The 27,465-nt window shown below is 52.5% G+C and overlaps 2 protein-coding genes across 3 annotated transcripts in view; one reads left to right on the top strand and one right to left on the bottom strand.

The window, feature by feature from the left end:
• The window catches only part of TOGARAM1 (TOG array regulator of axonemal microtubules 1), a gene marked incomplete at its 5' end in the record, with an annotated part of 33,734 nt that extends 30,569 nt beyond the window's left edge, over positions 1-3,165 (bottom strand). Inside the window, 3 exon segments of the mRNA XM_082058339.1 lie at positions 1,087-2,504; positions 2,507-2,959; positions 3,144-3,165. Of these exon segments, the coding sequence (XP_081914465.1) occupies positions 1,087-2,504; positions 2,507-2,959; positions 3,144-3,165 (1,893 nt within the window).
• On the top strand, positions 2,656-15,229 carry KLHL28 (kelch like family member 28). Of its 2 annotated transcripts, none has more exons than XM_082057565.1 (5): positions 2,656-2,977; positions 5,224-6,122; positions 8,466-8,909; positions 10,550-10,758; positions 11,354-15,229. In XM_082057565.1, exons 2-5 carry the CDS (start codon positions 5,224-5,226, stop codon positions 11,515-11,517), a joined length of 1,716 nt encoding a protein of 571 aa, XP_081913691.1. In that variant the 5' UTR covers positions 2,656-2,977; the 3' UTR covers positions 11,518-15,229. The 2 variants fall into 2 exon arrangements, with proteins under 2 accessions (XP_081913691.1, XP_081913690.1); XM_082057564.1 differs by lacking the exon at positions 2,656-2,977 and adding an exon at positions 3,122-3,458.
• Positions 15,230-27,465: the final 12,236 nt, after the last annotated feature.

Raw genomic sequence — 27,465 nt, 5'->3', positions numbered from 1 at the left:
ATACCTGCACCAACAAAGGGAACGAGCTTGTGTGTGTGCAAGTATACATACAAACTTAGGGACTTTACACTACAGTAGCATTAACTCATGTTTCTTCTCATTAGGAGACGTTATTAAAAACTAGCCGTCACAAAGCAGCACTGTTCACGGCCTCATCCCATCCAGGAACAAGTTACTTAGAAACTAAGAGAGAAATTCTGAACACGCAAAGGTGGTAGTGAGGAAGTCTGCTCTGAATAGATCCACTGCCTTAAACTCACTCACTGGAGATCAAGTTGTGATAAATTTAAAACATGTCCAGTTAAAGACAAAACAAGACCCACCAAAAACCACAACCACACAGGCAGCTGCACCCTCAGGTCTTAAACACGTGGATGGTTTACAAAACGTGTCCCAGAACAGGACACTGCCAACACAAAAAGGACCTGAACACCTCCCCAAAGGTTCCTTCCCTTTGCAGCTGCCAACATGGTCAGCAAGTGGGAAAATCAGAACTGCTGTTTCCTACACTTTCCCAGTCAAACCAGACTGAGGATCAAGAGCCACACAGACACTTGGCAGCCCCCAGGTTTTTCTACAGGTCAGCACGCTGCCAAGCAGCGCTGGCTCAGCCTCGCTCCACAGCTCTGCCTCCCAGAGCTCTGCCTTCCCTGAGCGGAACCAAACAGCTTTTGTGTTCAGGAAACCCCTCACGGTCCACCAGGTACTCTCAAACACAAATGTACAACAGAAGCCCTTTCCCCACTTCTGCATGCATTCCCTGGATTTTGGCCAGCCATTGTCAGGGACGGGCCACTAGGGCCAGATGTGACAAGTGCCTCATTGAGTCCAGGTAACCGAAAAATAAAGATTTTTTTTTAATAAGTGATATGTTGTCTGGTTCCTGTGGTGTTAAATCTGACATAAGGTGTCCTCAAATCTGCCTTCCCAGATTGACATACACATTGAGACCCCTGCACATAAAGTACTAGCAGTATCAGCCATACTTCACAAATACCTGTAATTTAATAAGCCTTTGGCAACTTTCAAATCTCTCTTTAGAGCATGCCTTAGAATAAACAAGCCCAGTGAGCTACAAATACCTACCTGCTCCACACTCCTTGTGAGAGGCACCTTGACTCCTGCTCCGCCTTCCCCGTCTCCAGCCTGCTCATTTTCCCAAGGCAGCTTGTTTTTTCCTTTACCCGCACTCAGGACTCTTCTTGGACTTATTCCCTCATTGGCACACGCGCCGTGGGAGCTGGAGTTGGGCACAGCATCGTCCTGCACGCGGTACCCGCAGTAACTGTGTGCGCTCTGAGTCCTGCTGCCCATCAACAACCAGTCTGTATCTGCTCCGGGGGGCAAACACGAGCCCCTGTTGTGACCAGATGATGGCAAGGGCACAGCGTACTCTACAAAGCCTTGGTCTACCAGCTTGGGCAAGGTCTTTCTGGCCAGCCTAGCCTGCACCGCGTGCATCACACCGTCCCCGTTCTCCTCCAGTTCCACGGCATCCACCGCCTTGAAGAGAAGGGCGGTTTTGCCCGGCCCCATGGAAGACGCCAGCACAGCGAACGCTTCCATGGCAGCGTGCCGGACCCTGCGCTTGCCGTCCAGCAGCGCTGGAGCCAGCCCGAACGCCAGCTTGGCCAAGTCCAGCTCCTCGCCCGGGTAGGTGAGGAGAGCCACGATGCAGATGTTGACCACCTCCTCGCGGACCTTGGAGTTCTTGTGCTGCAGGTACTCGCGCTGCAGCAGCAGGCGCAGCACGGGCTGCGGCCCCGCCGCCCGCATCAGCCGCAGCAGCAGGCGGTTGTACTCGCGCCGCACGGCCAGCTTGTTGTCCCCCAGCACTTTCGCAGCAGCCGACACCAGCGGCGTGAGGAAGGCCTGGACGCGGTCGCCCAGGCGCAGGGCCAGCAGGTGGATCACCTCCAGCGCCCCCAGCACCACCGTGAAGTTGGAGTCGTCCAGGAGGGCGCAGAGGAGGCCGATGAGCCCCAGGACGCCGGGGGCAGGCGCGGAGCTCACAGCGGCCTGGCTGGCGGCTCCGACCACCCTCTTCAGCTCCTCCACGGCCTGCGTGCGGCTCCGGTAATCCTCCTGGTCCAGCAGGCGGGCGTGCAGCTCCGGCGGCAGCAGCCCGAACTTCGGGCCGGTGCCGCCGGGCTGGGCGGGGGGCGGCGCGTCCTCCCCGGGCGGCCGCGGGAAGGGCTCGGCGCCGGCCTCCTCCTCCCGCCGCTGCCAGGCCGGGCTGCGGGAGAGCTCCCCGGGGCCGCGCCGGGCGGGGGGCGGCGTGAGGGCGCGCAGCGGGGCGGCGGGCGGGCGGACGGGGCGGCTGGGCAGGCGGCGCCGCCCGCGCGGGGCCGCTCCACACAGCGCCGGCCGCGGCCCCCACGGCAGCTCGGCGGCGGCGGAGTCGCCCTCCTGCCCCGCCGGCCGCCCGGGGGGCTGGGGAGCGGGCCCGGGGCAGGGCGGGAGGCGCCGCTCGGGCCCCGCCGGGTGCTCCATGGCGCGGGGCGCAGCGCTGGAGCCGCGGCCATGGGCGGCCGCACCCGCCCCGGCAACGCCGCGCGCCACAACACCGCTGTCGCCAGGGGCCGGCGCGCGGCGCGCCTGCGCGGCACCGCCCACGGCGCGGCGGGCGGGGGGGACCGTCGTAGGTCTGACTGCTCCTTCACGTCGCCCCCAGCGCTGCGGAGCGCGGATGCCCCGCTGCACACCCGAGAGCCGCGGGGCGGGAGCGGGAGGTGCCTGGGCTGCGCCGCCGGTGAAGCGGAGGCACGCCCTCCCCCTCCCGCGGTGTGGGAAGTGGCACCACCCGGGCCCGGGGGTTGTGGGTGCGCGGCGCTTCCCCGGCCCTGATTGGCAGAGGGCGCGGGGCGGTAGCGCCCGGAAGTGACGCCGCGCTGCCGGGCGCTGGCGGAGGAGCGGAGTGAAGCGAGCGGCGGTTCGGCGGGCCGGGCCTCGGCGCGGCCTGTGCCCCCGCCCGCAGGTCAGAGCGGCCCGCCCGGCCCCGCGCGCTGGCCGGGACGGTCCCGCAGCCGTTCGCGGGGCGGCGGGGGGGCTGTGTCCGCGCTCGGTGTGTGGCGGGCGGCGGCTGGGGGCGCGGGCGTGCGGGGACCTGCCCCGGGGAACGGGCCGGGCTGGAGCTGCCGCACAAGGACGCGGGGAGCGTGACATTTCACCACAAGGCAGTTGGTGCTGGGAAGTGATTTCTTGCGGGTTTTTTGGCGTGCAGAGGCGGGTTTGGCGGTGTGCGCCGTGCGGAGCTCTCGGGTTCGGAGCCGGGACGGGCACAACCCGCCCCGCCGCTTGTTGCCCGCGAGCGTTTTGCAGCCGAAATGAGGAACTGGCGAGCGCTTCAGTTCTGCCCTGAGCACAAATGTGTCAGCGGCTCTTCCTGCTGCTTTCGTGTGAGGGAAATGCCGAGTGCTCCCTCACTGACCGGGGGGTTAGAAGAGAAAATACCTGCAGTAAGCGAGCTTAGTTATTTACATTTCTGGTTAGCCCTTTGATTTCCATTATCTCCCTACTGTCCCAGATAAGTGTTACCTGCTGGCTGTGGCAAGGATCTGATAGCCCAGAGCCCCGTTTGATTAGCGTTGTGGGCGCAAACCGTTTCCTAGATTACGTTCTTCAGGGCTGGTTGGTGTTGCAGCTGCTGATTTCTCGTTCAGCAATAAAGCAAACCCCTGCAAACGCGCGGGGTGACGCGCATCGCCGCGCAGGAGGTGAGCGAGGCGCAGCAGGAGACAGCTCTGCCCAGCTGCCGCCGAAAGTTTTGGTTTTGTGGAATAGCTTAACAGTTATTATTTAGAATTGTTTTTATGGGTTTTTGCATCTGAACTGTATCCATTTCTTTTTCCTGCCATGTGGTGTTGCCTTGTGTTTTATGATTTTTGCATATACGCACAATAAGTTATGAACTGAGCACAGCCACAGAAGGAAAATAAAGTGGCTTAGCTGTTGAACAGCTCTTTTCCCCCCCACCATGTAATTTGTGCTGCAAAAATATTATGTAGAAAATGTTGTATGGAATCTTGCCTTTTGCAGATCTGCTTAAAATACTTTCTTTTAGAGATTTTTTTCTTCCAATATGAGGTTATAATAGGAGAGGGATGAGCTTATCTTTTAGTGGATAAGAGGTTTTCTATCCCTAGCTCTAAGCCTTCAGTTCTCTGTCAGTGCTATTATGTTCTGTTGGCAACTAATTTTATTCTTTCAGATTAAGCACTTTGTAAGTGGGCTCACTGCAAATTACATGACAGTTAAGGAGCTGCAAAAATGATGAACTTCTTAGTAACGATAAAAGAAGTGAGATGTTGCAGTTTGCGTAGTCATTTAGCAAATCACAATTAAATCAGCTTTTCAGTTCAGGAGTTGGGTGGTTGCCATGTAGAACAATAGTTACATCTCCTTGTGGTCCAGGATCGTGACATGTTCACGCCCTCTACCCTCTCCCTGGTATAATAATTCAGTGTCAATAAAGAGCTAAGATGCTTCTCCAGCAGGTGGTGGTGGGCAGCACTGCTGGAATTTTCATGAGTCTGAAATTAGAGCAGGTATCGTACTGCTTTCAGTTCTCGAGATGCAACCTAAACCTTTTTAGAAGAAGCGTTTGGGGGTTTTGTGGAGCTGCAGCGTGGGGCTCTGTGGGACTTTTCTGCCTCTTTGTGCAGTGGGACAGGGAGCCGGTCCCTGCTGCGTGGGGCAGCACGGCAGGGCTGCCTGCCCCACAGCCGCGCCGGGCAGGCTGGGACGTCCGCGGCAGAAAGGGCTGTCAGAACTTCCAAAACTTTGTCTCACGCAAGCCAGTTCTACTCTTTATTTATCTCTGTTTAGCTTTATTTCAGTCCCTGTTCAGTTCTCTCACATATCTGATGTAGAATCTTATCGTGTATTCAACACTTCAGATAATATGCATTTTACTCCATAACGAAAAAAAAAAGGAGGGGGGGGGGTGTTTTGGATTGGTATGATTTGGATTTTTTTAAGTCAAAGATTAATATAGCATACGCTATTAATAAACATTTGATTGTCCTGGATTTAACTTGCATGAAAAAGCATAGTGCACAAGGACTGAAAAAGTAAATTGGAAAGTAATAAACCTAATTAAGATAAAAGCAAAAATGGAAAAATATTTTTTAAATGTTATGTGTGGCATGTCGAAGTAACATGAGTAATGAAGCTGTAGAGCTGGAGCCCTGAGTAACGCGTGAAAAATTCTGTTTGTCACAGATGGACCAGTCGTCTCCAACCTACATGCTCGCCAACTTAACCCACTTGCATTCCGAACAGCTCCTGCAAGGCTTGAACCTCCTTCGCCAGCATCACGAGCTCTGTGACATTATCCTGCGGGTGGGCGATGTCAAGATCCACGCCCACAAAGTGGTGCTCGCCAGCATCAGCCCCTACTTCAAAGCCATGTTCACCGGGAACCTGTCGGAGAAGGAGAACGCGGAGGTGGAGTTCCAGTGCGTGGACGAGGCGGCTCTGCAGGCCATCGTGGAGTACGCCTACACCGGCACCGTCTTCATCTCGCAAGACACGGTCGAGTCGCTTCTTCCGGCTGCCAACCTGCTGCAGATCAAACTGGTCGTGAAGGAGTGCTGCGCGTTTCTCGAAAGCCAGCTCGACCCTGGCAACTGCATCGGGATTTCTCGTTTTGCAGAGACCTACGGCTGCCACGACCTCTACCTGGCTGCTAACAAGTACATCTGTCAAAACTTTGAAGATGTTTGTCAGACGGAAGAATTTTTTGAGCTTACGCATTCAGAGTTGGATGAAATTGTTTCCAATGACTGCTTGAATGTCGTGACAGAAGAAACTGTTTTTTATGCACTAGAGTCCTGGATCAAATACGACGTGCAGGAGCGGCAGAAGTACTTAGCGCAGCTGCTGCATTGTGTGCGGTTGCCGCTGCTGAGCGTTAAGTTTCTTACGCGGTTATACGAAGCGAACCATCTCATTCGTGATGACCACACGTGTAAACATCTGCTAAACGAGGCCCTAAAATACCACTTCATGCCCGAACACAGACTGTCCCACCAGACCATGCTGATGACGCGACCTCGCTGTGCTCCTAAGGTTCTTTGTGCTGTGGGAGGAAAAGCTGGGCTGTTTGCGTGTTTGGAAAGGTAAGTAGCAGTAAAGTTGTTGCAGAACTTGAGTAGTGCGGTGTTGGTGCGTGTTTGTTGTTGTCCTGGGTCGGGGCTCAGGCAGCCGTTGGAGAGCTGTGGTTTGCAGGACTGTGGTTACTGCTTTTCTGTCACGAGAACTCTTAACTAGGGCTTTTTTGAACACGGACGAGCACTGAGTTCAAAATGCTTTTTGATTTCGTGAGTAATCTTCAGTGTTACAGGGTTTTGTTTGTGCCAACACAAATAGCTGTACAATCTTATTTTAATTCTGTTCATTGAGAATTTGGTTAATAAAAGTGATTAATATAAGTCTGCATGCTACTTCTTTACCCTCCCAGGTCTTCTCATTTTACATAATTTTTCCCTGATCTATTGTTATTCCAGAACAATCAAATAATAAAATTTAGCTTAGTATGACAAATATGCTTCCTGATAACTCGAAAGCCCTTGGAATGAAAATAGATTTAAATCCGAGAGGAGTGAAGAGGTAATTCTTAGCAGTGTCACGTTCTTGATCAGTGTAATTGCGGCCTTAATCTGCACTGCTGAGTAGGTGTCCGTGTCTGTGCTGGCAGAAACGGGTAAGTGCCCCTCGTTCTGTGCCCAGTTTGCAACACGAATGTCCTCTGCAGTACTGGAGTACATCACCGGGGCGAATCAGCTGAGCAAAGGAATGTAATAGAACAGTTCTCTTCCCATACGGGTGTGGTTGGGTTGGCTTATAACATTGTATTAACATTTCCAGAAGCGGTAGTGAAACCCTGTGTGGCTCTGCATGTATATTCCTACTTACACGTCCACGTATAGTGGTTTTGGTGTTGGGACACACCGCCCAGCCTGGTTCCACAGCTGCATGCGGGATGAGGTTTTACTCAGAGATGTTATTTTCTGTGCCAGTTCCGTGCTTGCAGATACACACATACCCTGAGAAACCTGGGAAGATCTGCATGTTCTTCTTCCCTCTGCTTAGATATGTTGTCAAAGTTATTAAAGTTAACTTTCACAATAACAGGGGTCGATACTGAAGTAGATGTTGGAGGCTGGGCGTGGTTTGGTTTATAGATTTAAAAAGTAAACACGTTTTGTGTTTAATAAAAAGACTATTTGAGCAAATAAAGTAGGCCTCTGGGATTCCTCAGCTCTGTTTTTCGACAGCTTCTTCAATGACTGTGGTCATATAACATACCAAAGTATTTTGATTTTTTTTTTTTTAAAACAATAATTCTCTTTACTGCAATTAACCATGTTTTAGAGCAGACAGGAATTTCCTCTTCCTTAATTCATTATTCATATTAGTCTTTCTTAAGCTATTGTTTCAGTTCATACTTAAGTTTAAACAGTTGCTCTTGACATACCAAAAAAAGTCACAGATGGATTAAACAAACACTTCCTAATACAATTAAAATTGGGAATTAGGAAACCTTAATTCCACTATTCTCCTTCTGCTTTTCGTTTGTACTTGCAGGAGGGCTGTTTTATTTTCACGTAGAGTCAGCTGCTGCTTCATAATGACAAGATTCCTCAGGATATATTTAGTATAGCCTGTGTGTAAGTGGGCGCGGGTGTCTCGCGGCCCTGCTGCCAGCACTCCAGGGCCTTCGCGTGCTTGAACAGATCAGATCTCCTGGGTACCAGCTATTCTTTTAAATCATTTAAGTAATTTAATCGCTAAACTATTTATGTAGATTGACTAGACTTTATATGTGATAGGCTAGATCCACCATATTTTAACACTGAGTATAATTGAAAGAAAATGCAAATAAGCAGGATTTTGAAAACAGGCTTTCCAAATTAGTCTGTTCTACTTTGACATTTCATTTAAATTATACAGCGCATGTGAAATAGGTATTTGTAAAACTGCAAATGGTACTTTCTAAATGTATGTTTGCAAATATATATAGACTTGTGCTTTCTCCTCTGTAATTGTCTCTTTTGCTCTCTCCCATCTCTGGCTGTTTTGACGTTTTGCTTTTCACTTTACCCTGTGTATCCCTGCGGTTTGTGTGTTCAGCTTACCCCAGTCACCCCTGTCCCCAAGAGCTGCCGTGCTGTCTCCCCTCGCGTTGGCCGTGGCGCTGTCCTGCCCGTGCTTTCAGCTCTCCGTGCCGTGGCTCCTGGCTGTGTTGCTGCATCACAGTGTTCGCTGTGGGGCCCTGGGGTTTTAGCTCTTTAGAACAGTAACTGCATTTGATTTCAGCTGATGTTTGGGCTGTTAGAAGGAACAGCAAACTTCATTCAGGACATATAATAATCTTAAGACTGTTCCTTGATGCCCGTGTGCGCGTCACAGAGCTCCAGAAGGTTCGATTTGCTCACAGAATCTTTGTTTTTCTTTTCCAGTGTTGAAATGTATTTTCCTCAGAATGACTCCTGGATAGGCCTGGCACCTCTTAGCATTCCCCGCTATGAATTTGGAGTATCTGTCCTAGACCAGAAGTTATATGTTGTAGGAGGGATTGCAACCCACGTGTGTCAAGGCATCAGTTACCGAAAGCACGAGAATTCCGTGGAGTGCTGGGACCCTGACACGAACACGTGGACGTCTCTGGAAAGGATGTTTGAGAGCCGGAGTACCCTGGGAGTGGTGGTTCTGGCGGGAGAACTCTACGCCTTGGGTGGCTACGATGGGCAGTCTTATTTACGAACGGTGGAGAAATACATTCCCAAAGTGAAGGAGTGGCAGCTGGTGGCCCCAATGAACAAAACAAGAAGCTGTTTTGCTGCAGCTGTCTTGGACGGAATGATCTACGCCATTGGTGGTTATGGTCCAGCCCACATGAACAGGTACGTGCTTCTGATGCGTGGAGCTTGATGCTGTAAGCTTGAAATCAGCAAAACTCACTGTTGAGCTTGTGTTCAGCAGCCAATTACAAAAATATTTTAAGATCGGTGATCCACAGTGGGCCTCATTAATCCTTGTTCTGCAGCATCAGTCTGATAATTCAACTGGGAAATCATTGTTTTTACTTACCTTTGTGTGTTCCAGCTCAGGGCTGGTTTGTTTGAGAGTTTGGTTTGTTTTTAAACCCTTTAGAAGGGAAAAGGGTAAAGACAAAGACATATGTGCATATAACTAAGCAAGGTGGTGCAAGACACCCCACTGCAGAGCCCCGAGCGGGTGACTGTGCAGCGCGCTCCTGCGTGTCGCGGTGCTGCGCGGCGGTTCCGCGGCTCTCAGGACCGGCTTGCTCGGCACCAGTCTTGTACCGCCAGCCTGCTGAATACAGGCATGCATGGTCAGCTCTAACATTGAAAACACCAGCTTGAAATTAATAGGACTTTTTTTCTTTCTCAGTGTACACAAAACAAATCTATACCTCAGGTGGAATCTTACAGTGATGTGTCTCCTGGGGAGGCGCAGGCTGCTTCAGACCTCGCGTTTGCAAAGAGGTTCCGTGGTACCGACACGCTCTTCAGTTGCTCTGTTCCGCATCGCTCTGTGGGTGGACAGGGGCCTTCAGTTATGCAAAGAAATCATTTGTACTCTTCAAGTCAATAGGAACAAATGAGCCGTGTGTCCTTCAGGAAGCAAATGAATCAGCTACAAGCCTAAATAGCTGAATAAAGAATGAAAATGAAAATCTTGCTTATGGGAAGGGATGCATTGATTGTTTAACAGTGTAGTCTGACAACATTGCATTAATCATTAACTGCACTTACTGTCTGTACATGTATTTATATGAAATGGTTTGTGAAGCAAAGGGTTAGTTCCGTGTGTGTGTCAATGACCATCGTGCAGCTCTGGTGGTTAAAAAAATAATGATTATAATTAATTTTCATTTTATCCTGAAGGCCTTTTCTGTTCTTAGTGTTTTGATCAGCGCCCTCTGTACTGCTTTTCTGGAGAGAGATGCTCTCCACATGTTTTCTTCTCTGTGTGTTATTTTCAGGCAAGCCTCCAGGAAGCTTTTGATACAAATAGATAGACTTCAGATCTGCATTGTGTTCAGTTTTGCATGAGTTGCTTTTTTTATAAGCAGCAGCAGTCACCCTTGAAAGAGCTCTCAGTTCTGAAGCCAGCGTTGAAAAATGTCGCTTTGTTTCCATCTGTCACCTGAGGACCCAGGGTAGTGGCACGAGGACATCGGAGATGCGACTGAACTACAGTCACTGTGTCAGGATGAAATATGTTAAAACTGCTTTTTGGCAACGCTGCTTGTTGTCGAAGGACACTGGGATGCGATTGATGCTTCATAGGTGATATCACTGGCTTTAGTTTCTTGTGTGCTACGTTGGGTGATACAAAGCCACCACACTACAGAGTTTTCCATCAGCTCAGGCCCTTTCTCTTTGTGTTGCGTTTTTCCTGAGTGTGTAATACTGGTTGGCAGAACTACATGTACCTCCGACAAATGCTGGTTTCTTGTGGAGTGAAATTCAAATGTCACTAAAATCCAAGCCTGACAAGCTGTTTGTCTTTGCAGCGTGGAGCGCTACGATCCAAGTATGAACTCGTGGGAGACAGTGGCTTCGATGGCTGACAAACGAATCAACTTTGGTGTCGGTGTCATGCTGGGCTTCATTTTTGTAGTAGGTGGACACAACGGTGTGTCTCACTTATCGAGCATTGAGAGATACGATCCTCACCAAAATCAGTGGACTGTGTGTCGACCCATGAAGGAGCCCAGAACAGGTAGGACGTGCAGGACTCTCCGCGGTTCACTGGGACCTCCTTTCAGAAAGAAACTGTCGTTTGACCCGACAGCAGCTGCAGTGGATTTGCACTGACTTGTCTGCAGAGCATTGTCCTTTGTCTGTGAATTGGACTAAAGATCACTAGATCAGCTTTGTGAAAGTATTGATTTCTCTAATTTAATTAGCATCTGGTTTATTGATACTGAGCTGTAACAAAAATAATATGAAGTAATATTTCTACCCTACCTTTTATTTTTTTGTTACTTTTGAGTGAGTGTCAGCAATTCTGCAGTAACTGTTCTGTTGTACTTTATGTTGAGACTCAGTGGTGCATCTTCTGTCTCCCTGACAAGGGGCATTGGGACAGAAGAGCGTTGTTTTGTCCCAGGAAGGTGTGTGAGAAGAGTTGAAAAGGAGTGTAACACCTGAACAGAGACAGGCTCTTCATTTACACCCATTTGCTTTAAAGACAGCCCAGAGAAGGAGAGGCTGTGAGAACTTACCTGCTCAGCTTCTGGGCTGGGGGAGACTGCTCAGCTTAGGGTCAGAATTACTACTTATTGCCACACCAACTTTTTTCTTGTTCCCCGCAGGCGTTGGCGCAGCCGTAATTGATAACTACCTGTACGTGGTCGGAGGCCATTCGGGGTCGTCCTACCTGAACACTGTCCAGAAGTACGATCCCATCGCGGACACCTGGCTGGACTCCGCAGGGATGATGTACTGTCGATGCAATTTTGGTTTGACCGCACTTTGATGAAAAGTAGGACTTTGTGGACCTGATGCAAAGATGGAGCTTAACGTGCTTGAAAATGAACCCCGCTGGCAGAGACCGTGAGCTGCGTTTGCCGGAGCTGGAAGGTTGGAGGAACGCGGTGGAGTTGGGATTGACATGAGGAAGGATTTGTTTTCTTCCGGTAATTGGCCTTTGTTCCTTCAGCGACACGGGCAGAAGGAACGGAAAGCTCATCACCAGCTGGGTTTAGATCGCGCCCTGGTGATGGCAGTGAATTTGAGAGAGTGCTGTACATGCCTGGGATGTGGTTAGAAAACTCACCGTGTATCTAACCCTTTCACTTCTAGAGCCTTCTCTCTTCCTCCTGTCTACCCTGAGCGTGAAGCTCCCTGTGCTGGGGCTGGGAGGTGGGCGAGTGCGCCGTGGGGCCGCGCCGTTTGCCGACACTCGTCTGGCTGGGTCTTCAGAATGCAGAAATGCCAGTGCTTCATGATGTTTTTTATGAACCGTAACTAAAGGGCTGCCTTGTTTCTGGATCTCAAGATTTGTAAATAATAAATGCCATAGTATGTTGCCTGCACACTCCCCTTTGCCACCCACGTACTGGTAGGAGGGTTGGGATGGTAATTAGTAACGACTTAAAGACATTTGCAAGGCAAATTTATTGCCTCTTCACAAAATTTTTGGATCTGATGAAATCACGTTTTGTACTTTCCCTGATACTTTCTTTTTGTGGATAAATAGTGGGGGCTTAAAGGACCTCGTCTTGCTGGTCAGCTCTGTGTGTTCAATGGTAACACAAGGAAAAATGTCAATAATACATCAGAAGATGCCACAGCAGCATTCATAGCACGATATAAAACAAACACTCAGAAATGGATCCATCCCATCCTTCTCCCAAGCACACTTGTGTCCATATTCCGTATCAGTTTCTTTTTTACAGGCATGTCTGATTGCTTTCTCAGAGCGTGCAGATACCCCCATGGTGCTACAGGCGGGACTCAGCGCGCGGCTGTTCGAGTTGGGTGCGGTGTGCGCACAGCAGGGGCGTTTTGAGTGTTCTGCTGGTTTTCGTTCTTATTCACTTGATACATTCGTGCCTATGAAAACTGCCAAGAGTAACACAACGTACTCGCTGAGCTCTCTGTTACTTTTTTTTTCTTCAGAATATCTACATTTTTGTCCTTATTCTCATCAATAGGGAGTGACCAGTGCGATCCTGTCCAGGGTTTTTCGCAGTCTTGCCTCTCCCACCAGCTGCAGCGGGTGAGAAGCTCGGGGCGCAGCTGCTCGTCCCCAGAGCGTGTCCTGTGTGAGGAACCGGTGCTGAGGGTCCGCTCCTGTCATTAACGACACCGCTTTGTGATAGCACTGAACTTAGTGAGAATTTGGGCAGAGAAATAGAAAGTGACGCGGTAGGTTATGACCCTTCTCTAAAATAGATGAGTGAATAAATATGAGTTTTAGCTGATTTAGAATGCTTTAGTTTGTTGTCTGATTTTAGCTAGGAACCATGCTTGTCTTGACTTTCTGTTTTGTTGTCTGTACATGTATTGCCAGGCCTGGTACTGAAGAATTTTTCTGCCTCCAGGGTTATTTTCCCTTTGTTTTAACATGTTAAATTCATGTTTGTTTCCCCTTGTTTTTCAAGCCCATATAGTATTATTTTGGAAGGTGCAATAATATTTCCAATAGTTGCTTTACAAGCCATGTCTCGGTAAGTACGCTGAGGAGGTTTGGGTGCAGGTGGTTTACGGTGAGCTCCTGCAGAGCTGCTCCGGCCGGGCCGGGGGTGATGGATGGGCCTCGTTCTTCCGGACGCCGACGTTCGGATTTTAAACAGTCAGAAACACGGGGGTGTTTACACCGTAAAACGTTATTTATAGACATTATTTATAGGTGTTTGCACACCTATAACTTCCTGCACACATTCTTCACATTTGCTAGGATTAAGTAGGACTTTAAAAGCAAATCAAATTAACAATGTCAGCATTTTCAATGCAGTTTATTTGACTCGCTAAGGATTCTAGTTCTATAGCAATAATAACGTAATTGGATTATTCTGGTGACTCTGATAGGGCTCAAGTAGTGAAATGATTGTACGTGGGAGGTTTGGGGGAGATGTTTCCACCCTCTCCTGCCGTTCAGGTGGAGGCACAAGCTGAATGTTTCCATGTCCTGTTTCACTTCTCACTGTTCCAGAGATGCCATCAATTACTGTATCTTCCCATATACACCTGAGATAAAGATGCTTGACAAACAAATATTAAAAAAATATATATAAATTCTTTACTTAATAAGAGGCATTAACTTCTCTTTTGATCGGAGGCTTTCCAAACAGTTTGGTACGTACTGAACCTTCTGGAGCTCAAGGCCACTGGGATTCCATGTGGGATGATGCTCACCGAGATGTTCTGATGGGAACTGTTAGTAGAAAGCGGTGCAAGGTGTAGAAACCGTTTTGACTTCATCAGAACAAACAAATCCACAGGTCAGGGTGGTGTGGATGGTTATTCAGTCTCTAGAAACATCTCTCATTTATGGAAGTCAAAGCACTTAAAACTGCACCAGGTTTTCCTCTCGTTTCCTGGGCCGTGGCCGTGTCAGGTGAGCCCATAGCAATGGAGCCGTGTTGTGGTGTCGCTCCGGTTGACAGAGCAGCAGCAACAATTTTTGAATGCACAGGCTTGGTCTGCAGAATGGGGAAAATACCCAGTATAATGTACTGCTGGTATTAGATGAGGGGTTTAGCTAGAGATGGATCGAGCGGTGTATCAGCATCGGGGTCGTGTCACCGCAGTCATGCCATCTGCTGTTCCGGGTGCTCCTGGTCCCGTTCACTGAAGTGCTTGGTTAGCAAAGATCAGACGCGACAACCAGTTTAAATCTGCGTTTAAAGAACAATACCCTCCTTGTGTTGTCTGTCTCGCAGTTTTAAAATTAAGGACCTTCAACCAAGATGTCATACAACTGTAAGTTATCATCCAGTTCTCTTTCTGAATCACTCAAAATTATCTGTGAAGCACTTTAAATGGGTCTGAGTTTCTATGTGTACATACAGATGCTGAATTTCTGCTCTGTTCAGTTCAGGTTTGTCTGTGAGCTCCCTGCCGGCCTCTCCACTAGGGGTGCTTTGCTTTCAGAAAGTCTGGCTGGAACTTGTGGAGGGCACACGTGGCCAGCACGGTTACAGCAGCTTTTCCTGGGACGTAGCGTGTTACTCTGTGGATTTCCCATTCGTAAGTCCCCATTCACTATATGAAACAATGCAAAATGTCCAAGCTTGCCTTAAATTCTTGATATCCAACTCAACTCCAAGAACTGGATGATAATTCTTATTTTTTTGCCTTATGCGCTGTGCTGTATTTTAAACCCAAGGGTAACTATAATTTTTAGCGGGATTTCATAATTGTACAGAGAATACCAAATTGTACTCGGACTTGACCAGAGTGCTTTGGTTGGGAGTATAAAGTAATATATGTAGCTTTGTGTACGTAGAGTGTTTCTATGTGTCCATCTTTTTTAGCAGCGTTCTGGTTTTGTTCTTGTTTACAAAAGCCGCAGTTGAGTTCAACAGGAAAATAACCGTAACCTGCGTTCTGGGTCTCTATGAGCGCTCTCAATGCGTTTGCTCTTGTGATAATGCTCTGTAAGTATTGTAACTATTCCATTGAATGTGAAACGATTTAGTAAATAAACCTGAGCGAAAACTTAGTTACACTTGGTTTTGGTGGATGTAAATAATGCTGTAGCTTGAGTATTCTCACACAGGAACAGCTTTGTGAGTTGTTATTCCAAAGCGACGATACCTCATTATTAGAAGCTCACGAGGAAGAGGATTTCAGTGCGTGGGTTGTTGTTCCCCATCTGTCCCTGTGGCTGTAACTGTCGCCTCCCTGATGAATCGCTGCCATGGCAGGAACACACAAACCTGTGTGCCCGTGTTCTTGGTGCTCAGAAAGCTCCTGGTGAAGACGCAGCATCACTGAGTGGCTGCAGAGAATGGGCTGTTCAGGCCAAAGGGCTTCGCAGGTGCATAATCTTAGTTTAGCGTTTACAGCCCTTCACATCCACGCGGTAGGCAGTGGTTTCACTTGGGGTGATGGTTTCCATGAAGTACCACCAGGTACCCCTTTCTCTGGAAATTTAAGTCTTGGCAGTTGTGCCAGGAAATCAGTATTTTCCTGGCTTCATCTAAATACAATCAGAAATGGTTAATTTTTGTACATTAGTGTGCTGTGCTGAACTGGCTTTCTTGCCCAAGGCCTGAATTCAGGTTCTGGTGGCTGCTGCATGAGATGCCGTTCAGTGCTGGTGCTCAGCAACGCTGCCCAGAAAACCTGTCATCGTGTAGGCTGTGAGAACACCGCCTGTTAAAGTGCGAGTTGTGCCGAAGCTGCTACAAAAGGGAAATATTAAAGTGGGTTTCTTGGAGAAAAAAAATACTATGTTAACAAAACACTTTGAGGTAACAGCCATCAAGGACTTAGTTTGAGCTTTCCCTAGTTCTGAAGGTTTCCCTTACACACTGGTGTCGTTCTTAAGTCATAGAATCAGGTTTTATACTTCAGAACACGTTTGGCAAGCAGACAGGGCGGGTGAGGATTCCCACCAGTTTATTTTAGTGTAAAGATTTATCCATTTAAGAAAAAGTAAGGCTGTGTCAGAAAAACACAAACACTTTGCATAGCATTTGACCTCCAGCAGCACTGGGCAGCACTGCACAGCGCTGGGGTGGCCCTCTGGGTCCTGAGGGTGCTTAATACACTCACCTTAACTTTAGGGATGGCCCGGAATAATAATGGAGAGAGGAGGATAACTTAGGGGGTTTTAGCTGTGTAATATTAACTAGAGATGGGGAAAAAAAAGAAAGTGCTTTATTTAAAAAAAAATAGCATTTCTGAGCCCACCTTTGGTGCATGCAGTAAAGACAGATCTGTGCAGCTGCAGCCGTGCTGCCCGCGGGCCGGCGCTGGGCTCCAGCACCGCTCACACTGCTGCACCGGCGCTCTGCCCCACGGAACACACCGGGCTCTGCTCCTGCACCAGCGCTCTGCCCCACGGAACACACCGGGCTCTGCTCCTGCACCAGCGCCCTGCTCCATGTAACACACCGGGCTCTGCCCCACGGAACACACCGGGCTCTGCTGCTGCACCAGCGCTCTGCCCCACGGAACACACCGGGCTCTGCTCCTGCACCAGCGCTCTGCCCCACGGAACACACCGGGCTCTGCTCCTGCACCAGCGCTCTGCCCCACGGAACACACCGGGCTCTGCCCCACGGAACACACCGGGCTCTGCTGCTGCACCAGCGCTCTGCCCCACGGAACACACCGGGCTCTGCCCCACGGAACACACCGGGCTCTGCTGCTGCACCAGCGCTCTGCTCCATGGAACACACCGGGCTCTGCCCCACGGAACACACCGGGCTCTGCTGCTGCACCAGCGCTCTGCCCCACGGAACACACCGGGCTCTGCCCCACGGAACACACCGGGCTCTGCTCCTGCACCAGCGCTCTGCCCCATGGAACACACCGGGCTCTGCTCCTGCACCAGCGCCCTGCTCCATGGAACACACCGGGCTCTGCTCCTGCACCAGCGCCCTGCTCCATGGAACACACCGGGCTCTGCTCCTGCACCAGCGCCCTGCTCCATGGAACACACCGGGCTCTGCTCCTGCACCAGCGCTCTGCCCATGGAACACACCGGGCTCTGCCCCACGGGACACACCGGGCTCTGCCCCACGGGACACACCGGGCTCTGCCCCACGGAACACACCGGGCTCTGCTCCTGCACCAGCGCTCTGTTCCATGGAACACACCGGGCTCTGCTCCTGCACCAGCACCCTGCTCCATGGAACACACCGGGCTCTGCTCCTGCACCAGCGCTCTGCCCCATGGAACACACCAGGCTCTGCTCCTGCACCAGCGCTCTGTTCCATGGAACACACCGGGCTCTGCTCCTGCACCAGCACCCTGCTCCATGGAACACACCGGGCTCTGCTCCTGCACCAGCGCTCTGCCCCACGGAACACACCGGGCTCTGCTCCTGCACCAGCGCCCTGCTCCATGGAACACACCGGGCTCTGCTCCTGCACCAGCGCTCTGCTTAATGGAACACACCGGGCTCTGCTCCTGCACCAGCGCTCTGCCCCACGGAACACACCGGGCTCTGCTCCTGCACCAGCGCCCTGCTCCATGGAACACACCGGGCTCTGCTCCTGCACCAGCGCTCTGCCCCACGGAACACACCGGGCTCTGCTCCTCAGAACCGCTTTCCTGTTTCTCAGCACATAAAGGTTTAATTTAACTCTTCCTTGGAAAACACCGCTGTGATCCTCTGCCCTGTTCTGGCCCTCTCATCAGCCGTGCTGCATTTCTAACTCCACACAGATCAGACAGCCCTGCGTTTCCTGATTTTCTTGGTTAGCAGAGCTGCGGTCTAGGAAAAGGCCGTTTACCCTGGGGCACGCCGGCTCCACCAGCTGCGGTGGGCAAGCGGCTCCCCCTGCCCAGACCCTTGTGGGAAAGCAAGGTGTGCGGTTCCAGCCGCCTGGATGGTAAAGGAAGATCAGCACTAACATGACCATCTGGACAGTCAAAGAAATACTAATGTAATTAGATCATAGCAAAAAAGAAAAGGCCTTGGACAGATTGTGTTCAAGTACGTTTCTCATAATTGTAAAGAGTTACAGCCCAGACTCGTGAGAATGGTATCTCGGGCTGGAAAACCGCCCCCTAGTGCATGGGATGTGTGAATGTGCTTGGCCTGGTCTGTGAATGAGTGGGAACCTAACTGAAACAAACATCACATCAGTGTGGTGTGTTTCTAATAACAATTAGTGGAAAAACATCTTACGTGACTTAGTCCAGGCCCATATCTGTAAATCCTATGAACTGTCAGTGGCTAATGAAGAGGGCTCACCTGGCTCAGCTCTCTGCTCTGCCCGGTGTCCTCGAGAAGGGTAATGGCTGAGCCGGTGCCGTCCCCGCTCCCCAGCCCCTCCGGAGGTGACACTGCGGGTGAGGGTGGTGACAGCGGGGGCTGGGGAATGTGGGGGGAAAGGAAAGGGCTTGTTTCAAAACTTGAGCTTTTCAGAATGGGAAGAGCCGTGTTTAACTAGAAGAGAAGTAGCGGGTGCCCTTTGATTCTCTAGGGGACAGAAACCCCCCTTGTTTTTTCCCCTGTCACGGCGTGCGTACAGCAGGTTGTGTTCCTAGGCGGTGCTGTTAGAAATTCAAGTCCTGTGCATTTTGAAGTAGAAAAATGATATTGCTTTCAGTGATGTTACTTGAGCATTAGAGTTAAGTGCATGCTTGAGTGCTTTACTTAATTGGAGACGAAATTCAAATACCCATAGCTTTGAGCTGCAAATTTGGAGCCATATTTTAGTCCTAAAACCTCCAGGCTGTGGAGCAGTTGTTCAGCCCATCACGAACGTCAGGATGCAGCAGGTATTTCATTCTGATGTGGACCCGCATTTGCTTTGCAGAATTCGCCCATGCTTGCTGAAGGCAAAGACATGATATTTTGCATTATTAATAGGTATATTCTGTGTATGCAAAACTAAATACAACGGTCTGTACCGATCAACAGCACTACTGCAGGCAGCAAGGGGCTGGGGAGAAATGTATGCGGAAGGAATTGTTGTCCCTGAGGGTGGTGAGAGCCTGGCCCAGGTACCCAGAGAGGCAGTGGCTGAACCATCCCTGAGACATCCCAGGCCAGGCTGGACGGGGTCTGAGCAACCTGAGCTGGTGACGATGTCCCTGTCATGGCAGGGGGGCACTGGGGAGCTGGGGAGGTCCCTCCAACACAAACCATCCTGTGATCCTGTGCCCATTGCCAACTCATGAGTTGAGGGAAGAGGCTTCCACGAGCTGGGGAGAAGCCAATGCAGCCGCGCAGCCTGGAAATGGAGGAGCTGCTGTCTGTGGGAAGTGTAACCGTCTAAGGCAGCAGAACCCAAACCGACCTGCAGTTCAGGAAGGAGCCTGGGGAACAACCAGCCTGTTCTGCTCCGCCGCACGTGGGAGCGATCGCAGCTCTTCAGCGTGGGGAGCACAGCGCGCGGGGAATGCGGTGTCTGAGCAGCCCCTCCAGCAGGGCCCTGGAAAAGGGGAAAAGCAGAAAAGAGACTCTTTGCCTGGGTCAAAATATACCCGGTGATGCCCAGGGCACCCTCAGGGAGGGGGGACAGGGTTCTGGGACCCCGCTGTCTGAGCTGGCGGAGCACCAGCACCTCCGGGGTTTGGCCTCAAGCAAAACACAGCTATGGAGCTCCTCACAGCTGGGGAACAGCAGCTTGGCTGCCCTTGGAAACAAGGTGTGTTTTTGTGACCTTTCCTGCTCCATCCTCGCTGTGGTCACTTCTGAGGTGTTTGTGGACCCCACGGACCGATCCTGTCACCTCTGCTGGCACCAGCACCCCAAAGGCACAACATGATTTGTCTCTTTCTGGGAAAGTGTTTAAAAATGCAAATAAAAGGGGTTGAAAACCTTTCCCCAAGTGTCCCAGTCTCTGCCTGCACCGGTGAATAAAGCACCGCAGGGTCTGCTCTGGTGTCACTGCCAGGGCAATGCTCAGGGGACTGGGAGCGCCTCATCTCCTCGTTTGGGTGAGTAATAATTTACTGGATATATCCTTGAATAAGTCCTTGCTTAACCAGGCGAGCATGTGTCCTTGCCTAGCCAGGCGAGCGTAGTCCTTGCCTAGCCAGGCGAGCGTAGTCCTTGCCTAGCCAGGCGAGCGTAGTCCTTGCCTAGCCAGGCGAGCATAGTCCTTGCCTAGCCAGGCGAGTGATAGTTTCTTGTGAGTACCCTGGAGTCAGAGGGCTCTGGTTTGTTTCTTGTGAGTGTGTGCATGCACGCTGTGGATCCTCATTATCCTCATTCTGCTGCACCCCAATAACCTCCTCAACTGATATCCAAACCTCTGTTTTATGTTGTCGGAGTGCTAACTAATTGCATAAACCCTGTTTTGGTCGATTTATTGGCTGCACTTTTCCAGCCAGAATAAAGTCTGTTTTGGAACTTGGTGTATCCATAAAACTGCCTTTGGGTGTCTCCATGGCAGCTGCCTGGCGGCGTCTCGCTGCATCCCAAGGGAGGACAGCCCTGGTCTGAGTGGGGGACAGCTCGGCGTGGGGCTGCAGGGCCCCCGCAGCTGCTCCCAAGGGAAGGGGAGCCCAGAGGGGCTGCAAGCATCCCCCACCTCGCCAGGCTCCTCCAGCCACCCGTGGGCTGCACACAACAGCTTGAAGCACGGAAGCAGCTGTGCTGCAGCTTGTGTTTTGTGCCGATTTGCCGTAGAAGGCTGCACCTCCTCCCTCAGGTTGCTCTTTCTCCAGGCAGCGTTGTCCCCTGTCACGGCAGAGCCAGCCTGGCTGGGTGAGACTCAGCGGGCTCCATCGCGCTCCTCCCTGCTCCCCAGCCTTGATATTCCCCTCCTGCCCCCTGCTCCCAGCCCTTCCTCCCGCAGGCTTTTTGATACTGATGCTGCCTAAAAGTAGCAGGAGCGGTGGAAAACACATCTGATGCTGTGCGATTCGTGTCGTACGCCTTGCAGCGTGTTATCATCTGCTGAATTTTAAAATCAGGCTCCCCACAGTCGGCCTGTGCCTCCCCCAGCAAGCTGCCGTATGGCCTGAAAGATTATCCGCTCTGCTGCTGGGCTGGCCCGGCACCGACTGTGCTGTGCCTACGGGATGGCGACCCTGCTGCACCTGGTGCCGCTGCCCCGTGGCTAGTGCTGCTGTCTGGTGGCTAATGCCGTTGCTCCGTGGCTAGTGCCGCTGCCCAGTGGCTGGTGCCACTGCCCGGTGGCTAGTGACGTTTCCTGGTGGCTAATGCCGCTGCCCAGTGGCTAGTGCCACTGCCCGGTGGCTGGTGCCGGTGCCTGGTGCCGCTGCCCGGTGGCTAGTGCTGCTGCCCAGTGGCTGGTGCCGCTGCTCGGTGGCTGGTGCTGCTACTTGTTGGCTAGTGCCTCTGCCCAGTGGCTGGTGCTGCTGCCCAGTGGCTGGTGCCGCTGCCAGGTCCTTCTGCTGGCTCCCGCACCCCTTGACCAGAGAAAGGCTTTCACCTTTCAAACAGCAAAGGTCTGGGTTTCCCAGAAGACAAGCTAGTGTGTTTTTTTAAGCAGAGAAAGGGCAAAGTGAGGAGGTGAATCCCAGCAGATGAGGGGGTGAATCCCAGCAGATGAGGAGGTGAATCCCAGCAGGATGAGGGGGTGAATCCCAGCAGGATGAGGAGGTGAATCCCAGCAGATGAGGAGGTGAATCCCAGCAGGATGAGGAGGTGAATCCCAGCAGATGAGGGGGTGAATCCCAGCAGATGAGGAGGTGAATCCCAGCAGGATGAGGAGGTGAATCCCAGCAGATGAGGGGGTGAATCATGGCAGATGAGGGGGTGAATCCCAGCAGATGAGGGGGTGAATCCCAGCAGATGAGGGCTGGTTGCAGGTGGCTCTGCCCGCCCTGGGGGATGTGTGTGCTGTGCAGGTCCCCGGGAGAGATGCTGGTGGCAGAGGATGCCCAGGCAGAGTCAGGGTCTCTGGGGACACCCCGGTCCCCAGGGTTCAGCATCTCAGAGAGCTGCAAACCTGCTGCTGCTTCAGGACAACGACAGCAGCTACAGAGACCGCATTGTTTTACACTCACCCACAACAAACTTAAAACCACAACAACACTTGTTACAATTACAACGTGAAACGCAGAAACGGCCAGCAGTGAGTGATGGATGCTGGCTTTTAGGCCAGTTTAAGTCTTTTTTATAAATCCAAATGCCTTTGCAGGCCAGGCTGGATGGGATGTGTGGGGTGATGCCCAGCGGGGCAGGAGCAGTGGCTGTGCCCCTGTGCCCCCCAGCAAACAGCATCACACCGGGTGCAGGGGAACGGGCTGGGGACCCTGGGCCAGCGGTTCCCCATCGGCGGCCACTGGCACCATCTCCCCTCCCTCCGCTGCCCCTCTGACCCGCTGCCCTCCCTGCCCTCGATAACCAACTGCTGCTCTGGTTCCATCTTGGAAATGGTTTTAGCACAACAGCCACAGCCTGTACCTGTCAACAACAGCCACAGCCTGTCGTTTGGAAAGTTTTCTGGGGTAAACTTGAAAACGCCAAGAGCAAGAAGCCTGGGTTTAAGGTCTGACCATCACCCCCAGATGACTGGGATTCAGGGCAGTGGGGGTTCCCTGCTGGACCTCACTGCGAAGCTGCAGTAGCTTATCTACTGAATTGCATTTTCTAATAGGAGTTACCGGTGCTGGAAATACCCCCTCCTCACAACACAGAGGGATTTCTGAACAGGACCTGGGTGAACTGGCTTTATTTTAATTCACTTCCGAATTTTCCTCTGATTCAAACCGGCACTGCGGGGTTTGGCGCCCAGGTGTGCACCAGCACCAGTGCCCCCAGCACAGGGCGGCCCTGGGGACACGTTTCTCTCCGAGCCCACGGGTGCTCGGGCTGTGCTGAGCAGGGTCAGGCTGGGGTAACTGCTCAGGCTGGGGATGCTGAGCCCAGCGGTACGGCTCAAAAATGCACCTGAAGCTGCAGGTACCCCCCGTGCCAGCGATGAGCAGATGGATGTGTTTCCCCAAACACCCAAAATAAATACTTAGTATCTTCAAATTACTGATATGTATATTGCCAGGAAAAATGTGAGATGGAGTGTTCGCTTTCCTCTGCTCACAGCCCAGATAGATGTTTGAGTCACCAGGGGATGCTGAAAGCCCTGGTCTGTCAGCTCCAAATTGTCCGTGGTGTGAAAGCAGGGATGTGGGGGCTGGCAAACGCCAGCGTGCCGGCCCAGGGCGGCTGTGCCCACAGCACCGTGAGAGGAGAGGCGGAGGGAGATTATTTTATACTCATGTTTACCCTTTTTACACTCCCACGTTCTCAGACAGGCACCCAAACCACCCCCGAGCTTCAGGCTCCGCTCTGCTGCGTGACGGGTGCTGAGAAGGATGCTCTGAAGGAGGATGCTCTGGGTGCTGCAAAGAATGCTGTGAAGGAGGATGCTCTGGGTGCTGCTCTGCTGTGTGATGGATGCTGTGAAGGAGGATGCTCTGGGTGCTGCTCTGCTGTGTGAAGGATGCTGTGAAGGAGGATGCTCTGGGTGCTGCTCTGCTGTGTGATGGATGCTGTGAAGGAGGATGCTCTGGGTGCTGCTCTGCTGTGTGAAGGATGCTGTGAAGGAGGACGTTCTGGATGTTGCTCTGCTGCGTGAAGGATGCTGTGAGAGTGCTGGGCTGTGGCTGCATCAGAGACGCTGCAAAAGAGGATGGCCCAGGTGACACAGGGTTCAGGATGTGTGACAGCCCGGCAGGCTCAGGGACAGGTTGTGGGGCAAGGAGGGGAGTTCAGCTCCCCCAGCCCCAGCTGAAGGAAATTGGGCAGTGCCTCCTGCTGCCCCCTTGCCCCAACAACGGGCTTGTGTGCTCAAGGGCCACCTGGGCTCTAGGGACAGGAGATGTCCCTTGTCCCTGCCCGTGCTGCTGCCTGAACCCGGGAATGGGGAGATGCTGAGGGAACACGGAGGTGCCCAGGCGGGTGAGGATGCTGCGCACGCCGCGGTCCTGAGCTCCTCCGGCGGCGCGCAGCTCCTCCTGTCGGCTTTAACTCACGGTGCTCAGAGAGCGTGGAGCAAACGCGAGCATTTCCCGAGGAACGGCCGGGCTGGCGGGGGCTGCTTGCGGGAAAATGAAGTCTTGTTTTTTAATCTGGAGCTGTTTGGCCGCCGGTGTCGGAACAGGCGGCTGCAGCGGGGCTGGCGGGCACTGGGTGGCAGTGTTGATTCACGCAGGGACACGCACGGGTGGGGTCTCAGCCCCCCGGCCCCCCCTTCACCCAGCCAAGCCCCCCTGCCCGTGGGGGTGCTGGCGAGCTCAATAAAACCAACAAAGGGACATTCGCTGTGGGATTCTCTCCCGAGCCTTGGGCAGGGGTGTCGGGGTGTCTGTCACCGCTGTCCTGGGCACAGCGCTGCCGGGACCCTGCGCACATTTCATCCCGTTAGCAGCGCCCCAGCTGGTGCCATTGCTTGTCCCCAGCCCTGCCTGGCCGCCCGCTCCTTCCCGGCCACCCGTCCCCATGCGGGAGATGCCGGGAAAGGTGGGCACGTCCCCAGCAGCCAGTGCAGGACCGGCAGCTGCGACGCGGGGAGCGCTGTGGGCTGTGACCCGCACCCCTGCACTGGCAGCACCCCCTGCGATCAGCGAGTGCTCCGGGGGCTCAGGGAGGGGATGTGACCTGCGGAGATTCAGGCTTCATAGAATGAAATTGTTGCCCTGAGGGTGGTGAGAGCCTGGCCCAGGCTGGGCAGAGAGGTGGTGGATGAACCATCCCTGGAGACATCCCAGGCCAGGCTGGACGGGGTCTGAGCACCCTGAGCTGGTGAAGATGTCCCTGTTCATGGCAGGGGGGGCACTGGGGGGCTGGGAAGGTCCTTCAACACAAACCATCTGTGATTCTGTGAGATGGGCACAGAGGAGCCGGGCGCTGCTGGGGCCTCTTCCTGCAATGCTGCCGGGGTCCCCTCAAACCCACCCAGCCCTGGCAGGGACACACAGAATCACACGGGATCACAGAATGTTTGGGATTGGAAGGGACCTCGAAAGCTCATCCAGTCCAATCCCCCTGCCGGAGCAGGAACGCCCAGCTGAGGTTACACACAGCAGCACTTGGGCAGTGCTGGGCTGGCAACGACTCACAGAATCATGGAATTGTTTTCATTTGAAAAGCCCCTCAAGCTCATTGAGTCCAACCATAACCCAGCCCTGGCACTGCCCCATGTCCCTGAGAACCTCATGTCCGTCTGTCCAACCCTCCAGGGACGGTGACTCCAGCACTGCCCTGGGCAGCCTGTTCCAGTCTCTCTCTGCAGGTCTCACCTGCCGAGGCTGCCCTGGGATGCTGAGAAAGAGCCCAAAACAGCCCACCCGGGATGGAATGGGACCCAGCAGCGTGAGCTTGCAGTCCCAGAGCCCAGCACGGGCATGTGGAGATGTGAACCACAGAATCACAGAATCACGGAATCACAGTTCTGGCTGGGAAACGTCCAGCTTCGCAGCCAGGCAGGTGTCTCCTAAATACGCCATTCCAACTTCTACTTCATTCCCAGGTGGTACTGGAAATCAGAGTTAATATTTCGAGGTATGCCGGCACATACACAAAGTCAGTCTTGAGTTTTCCCTGCCGTACTGTTTATTTTAAATCCTGAATTGTCCTAAATGAAAAAGTACTTTACTTACTTGTGCAGATCAGTTTGGAGAGCCAGAGATAAAAATACTTTACAAATTTAGCATGAATTTCCCAAAGGGTTTGCAGTTATTCAGATTAAACTATCTCAGTTCAGGCTGGTACCCAACCAGGGAACAAACACAGTCATGTCTTTATTCTTCAAGGTCCTCCAAAGCTCAGCGAGAAGCTGTGAGAAGAAGGAAGGAATGGAAGGGTGGTGGAATCCTGGGGGGGAGGCTCTGCAAGCTGTGCCACATGTGGAAATTCGGCTTTTGCCTCGTTGGTGTTGAGGTCCCACGTGCACCAGAGCAAACCTGGGGGCTCCCCGGGGAGCAGCGCCTGCACGGGCTGGGGGCAGAGGGACCGACGGTGCCACCCGCCCTGCGCCGGGACCAAACGGTGCTTTGGGGTGAGCGTCCTGCTCAGGGTGTTTTAAGGCACGTCTGTGGGGGTGCCAGCTTGCTCATGGTCCTGTTCCCACCATCTTAAACGGCAAATACTTTGTATTTCCACATCGGCGCGGGGAGGATGCAGGAAGAGAAGAGAAAGAATATTTGCAAGAGTTTCTCTAATTACCGTGAATCACTGCAGCATTTAAAACACTTGTCCTGCCTTGGGTGAGACGGGTAATGCGCGGTGGTCAGCCGTCAGCGTTCCAGCCGGGCAGCGGATGAAGGGCTCCGGTGTGGCAGTAAAGCGGCAGACAGCGTGTGCTGGCAGCTGCCAGGGGCGCGGCGGTGGCAGTGGTGGCAGCTGGGGAGGTGGGACAATGGCAATTCCCAGGTGTGCCCCCCGCACTGCTCCCCCCGCGCTCCCCGCAGAGCTGCAACACCTTGGGCTTTACAGGAACAAACCCTGTTCCTGTAACATGGGAGAGTCCCCCGGGAGGACACCAGGGACATGGGGGTCCCTCCTGTCCCCTAAGCGTGGCTGATGAGCCTGTGTGGAGAAGCGGAGACAGGCTGGTGGCATTTTGCCCTGCGAGCCCTCGCCTTCCCGGCAGCATGGGTGGGAGACGCCACCCGCCCGCTGCGCTCGTCCTCGCCGGGGAGCCTCAGGAACGCGGCGTGCACAGAGACACCAGGGTCTCCAGCTCTGCCCTGCGTGATCTCCAGTCCCACGGCTCCCGAGATGCGTTTGTCTTCGCTGATGGACTCATTACGGCTCTTCCCCAAGTTCCTTAAAACCCCCTTTCAGTGGGGCACAACGCCGAAGGGGACAACGCCAGCACAGTGTAGGTTCAGGTTTACATTTTGGCTCTGAATTGCTGTTACAAACCTCATAGTGAGCGTGTTTTTCCAAAACCACCTGTAGCACCTCTTTTGCACAATGACCCCACAGAGGCCCCGCTACAAGGACTTGAAGTCAACAAGGTCTGATTGGTGTTTGGTTTAATAAAAAGCTGTCGTGATGCTATAGAGTTGAAAAGCCCTCGGTTAATCCCGGGAGGTATCCAGGTGTCTGGTTTTTGGTCCCTTTCTTCCTCCTGATGGCTTCTCTCTTCCCAGGGGTATCACATTTTATCTGCATTCAGATTATTGCAGGATAAAAACCAGTCTGGTTGGTTTAATGTAAAGTGACAGACCTTATCGCACAGTGTCATCCTGTATTTCCAAGAGCAAAAAGAGAAATAGAGTGAGAAAACGGAAAAAAACCCTTCATTTGAATACTCCCTGGAGATGCTGCAGGATGAGCTGTGACACGGGGTGACCCGGGAGACGCGGAGCC

This window comes from Streptopelia decaocto (genome assembly GCF_964273445.1).
Source record: "Streptopelia decaocto genome assembly, chromosome: 7".
Lineage (NCBI taxonomy): Eukaryota > Metazoa > Chordata > Aves > Columbiformes > Columbidae > Streptopelia > Streptopelia decaocto.
The sequence above is the reverse complement of the archived record's forward strand: the minus strand, read 5'-3'. Positions and strand labels throughout refer to the sequence as shown.

Excerpts from the sequence above, each read along its gene's own strand:
- KLHL28 (XM_082057564.1), top strand. The coding sequence starts at position 3,327 with ATGAGGAACTGGCGAGCGCTTCAGTTCTGCCCTGAGCACAAATGTGTC. Across the intron at positions 3,459-5,223 it reads TAGAAGAGAAAATACCTGCA|ATGGACCAGTCGTCTCCAAC; the intron begins GTAAGCGAGCTT and ends TGTTTGTCACAG. Across the intron at positions 8,910-10,549 it reads GGTCCAGCCCACATGAACAG|CGTGGAGCGCTACGATCCAA; the intron begins GTACGTGCTTCT and ends TTGTCTTTGCAG.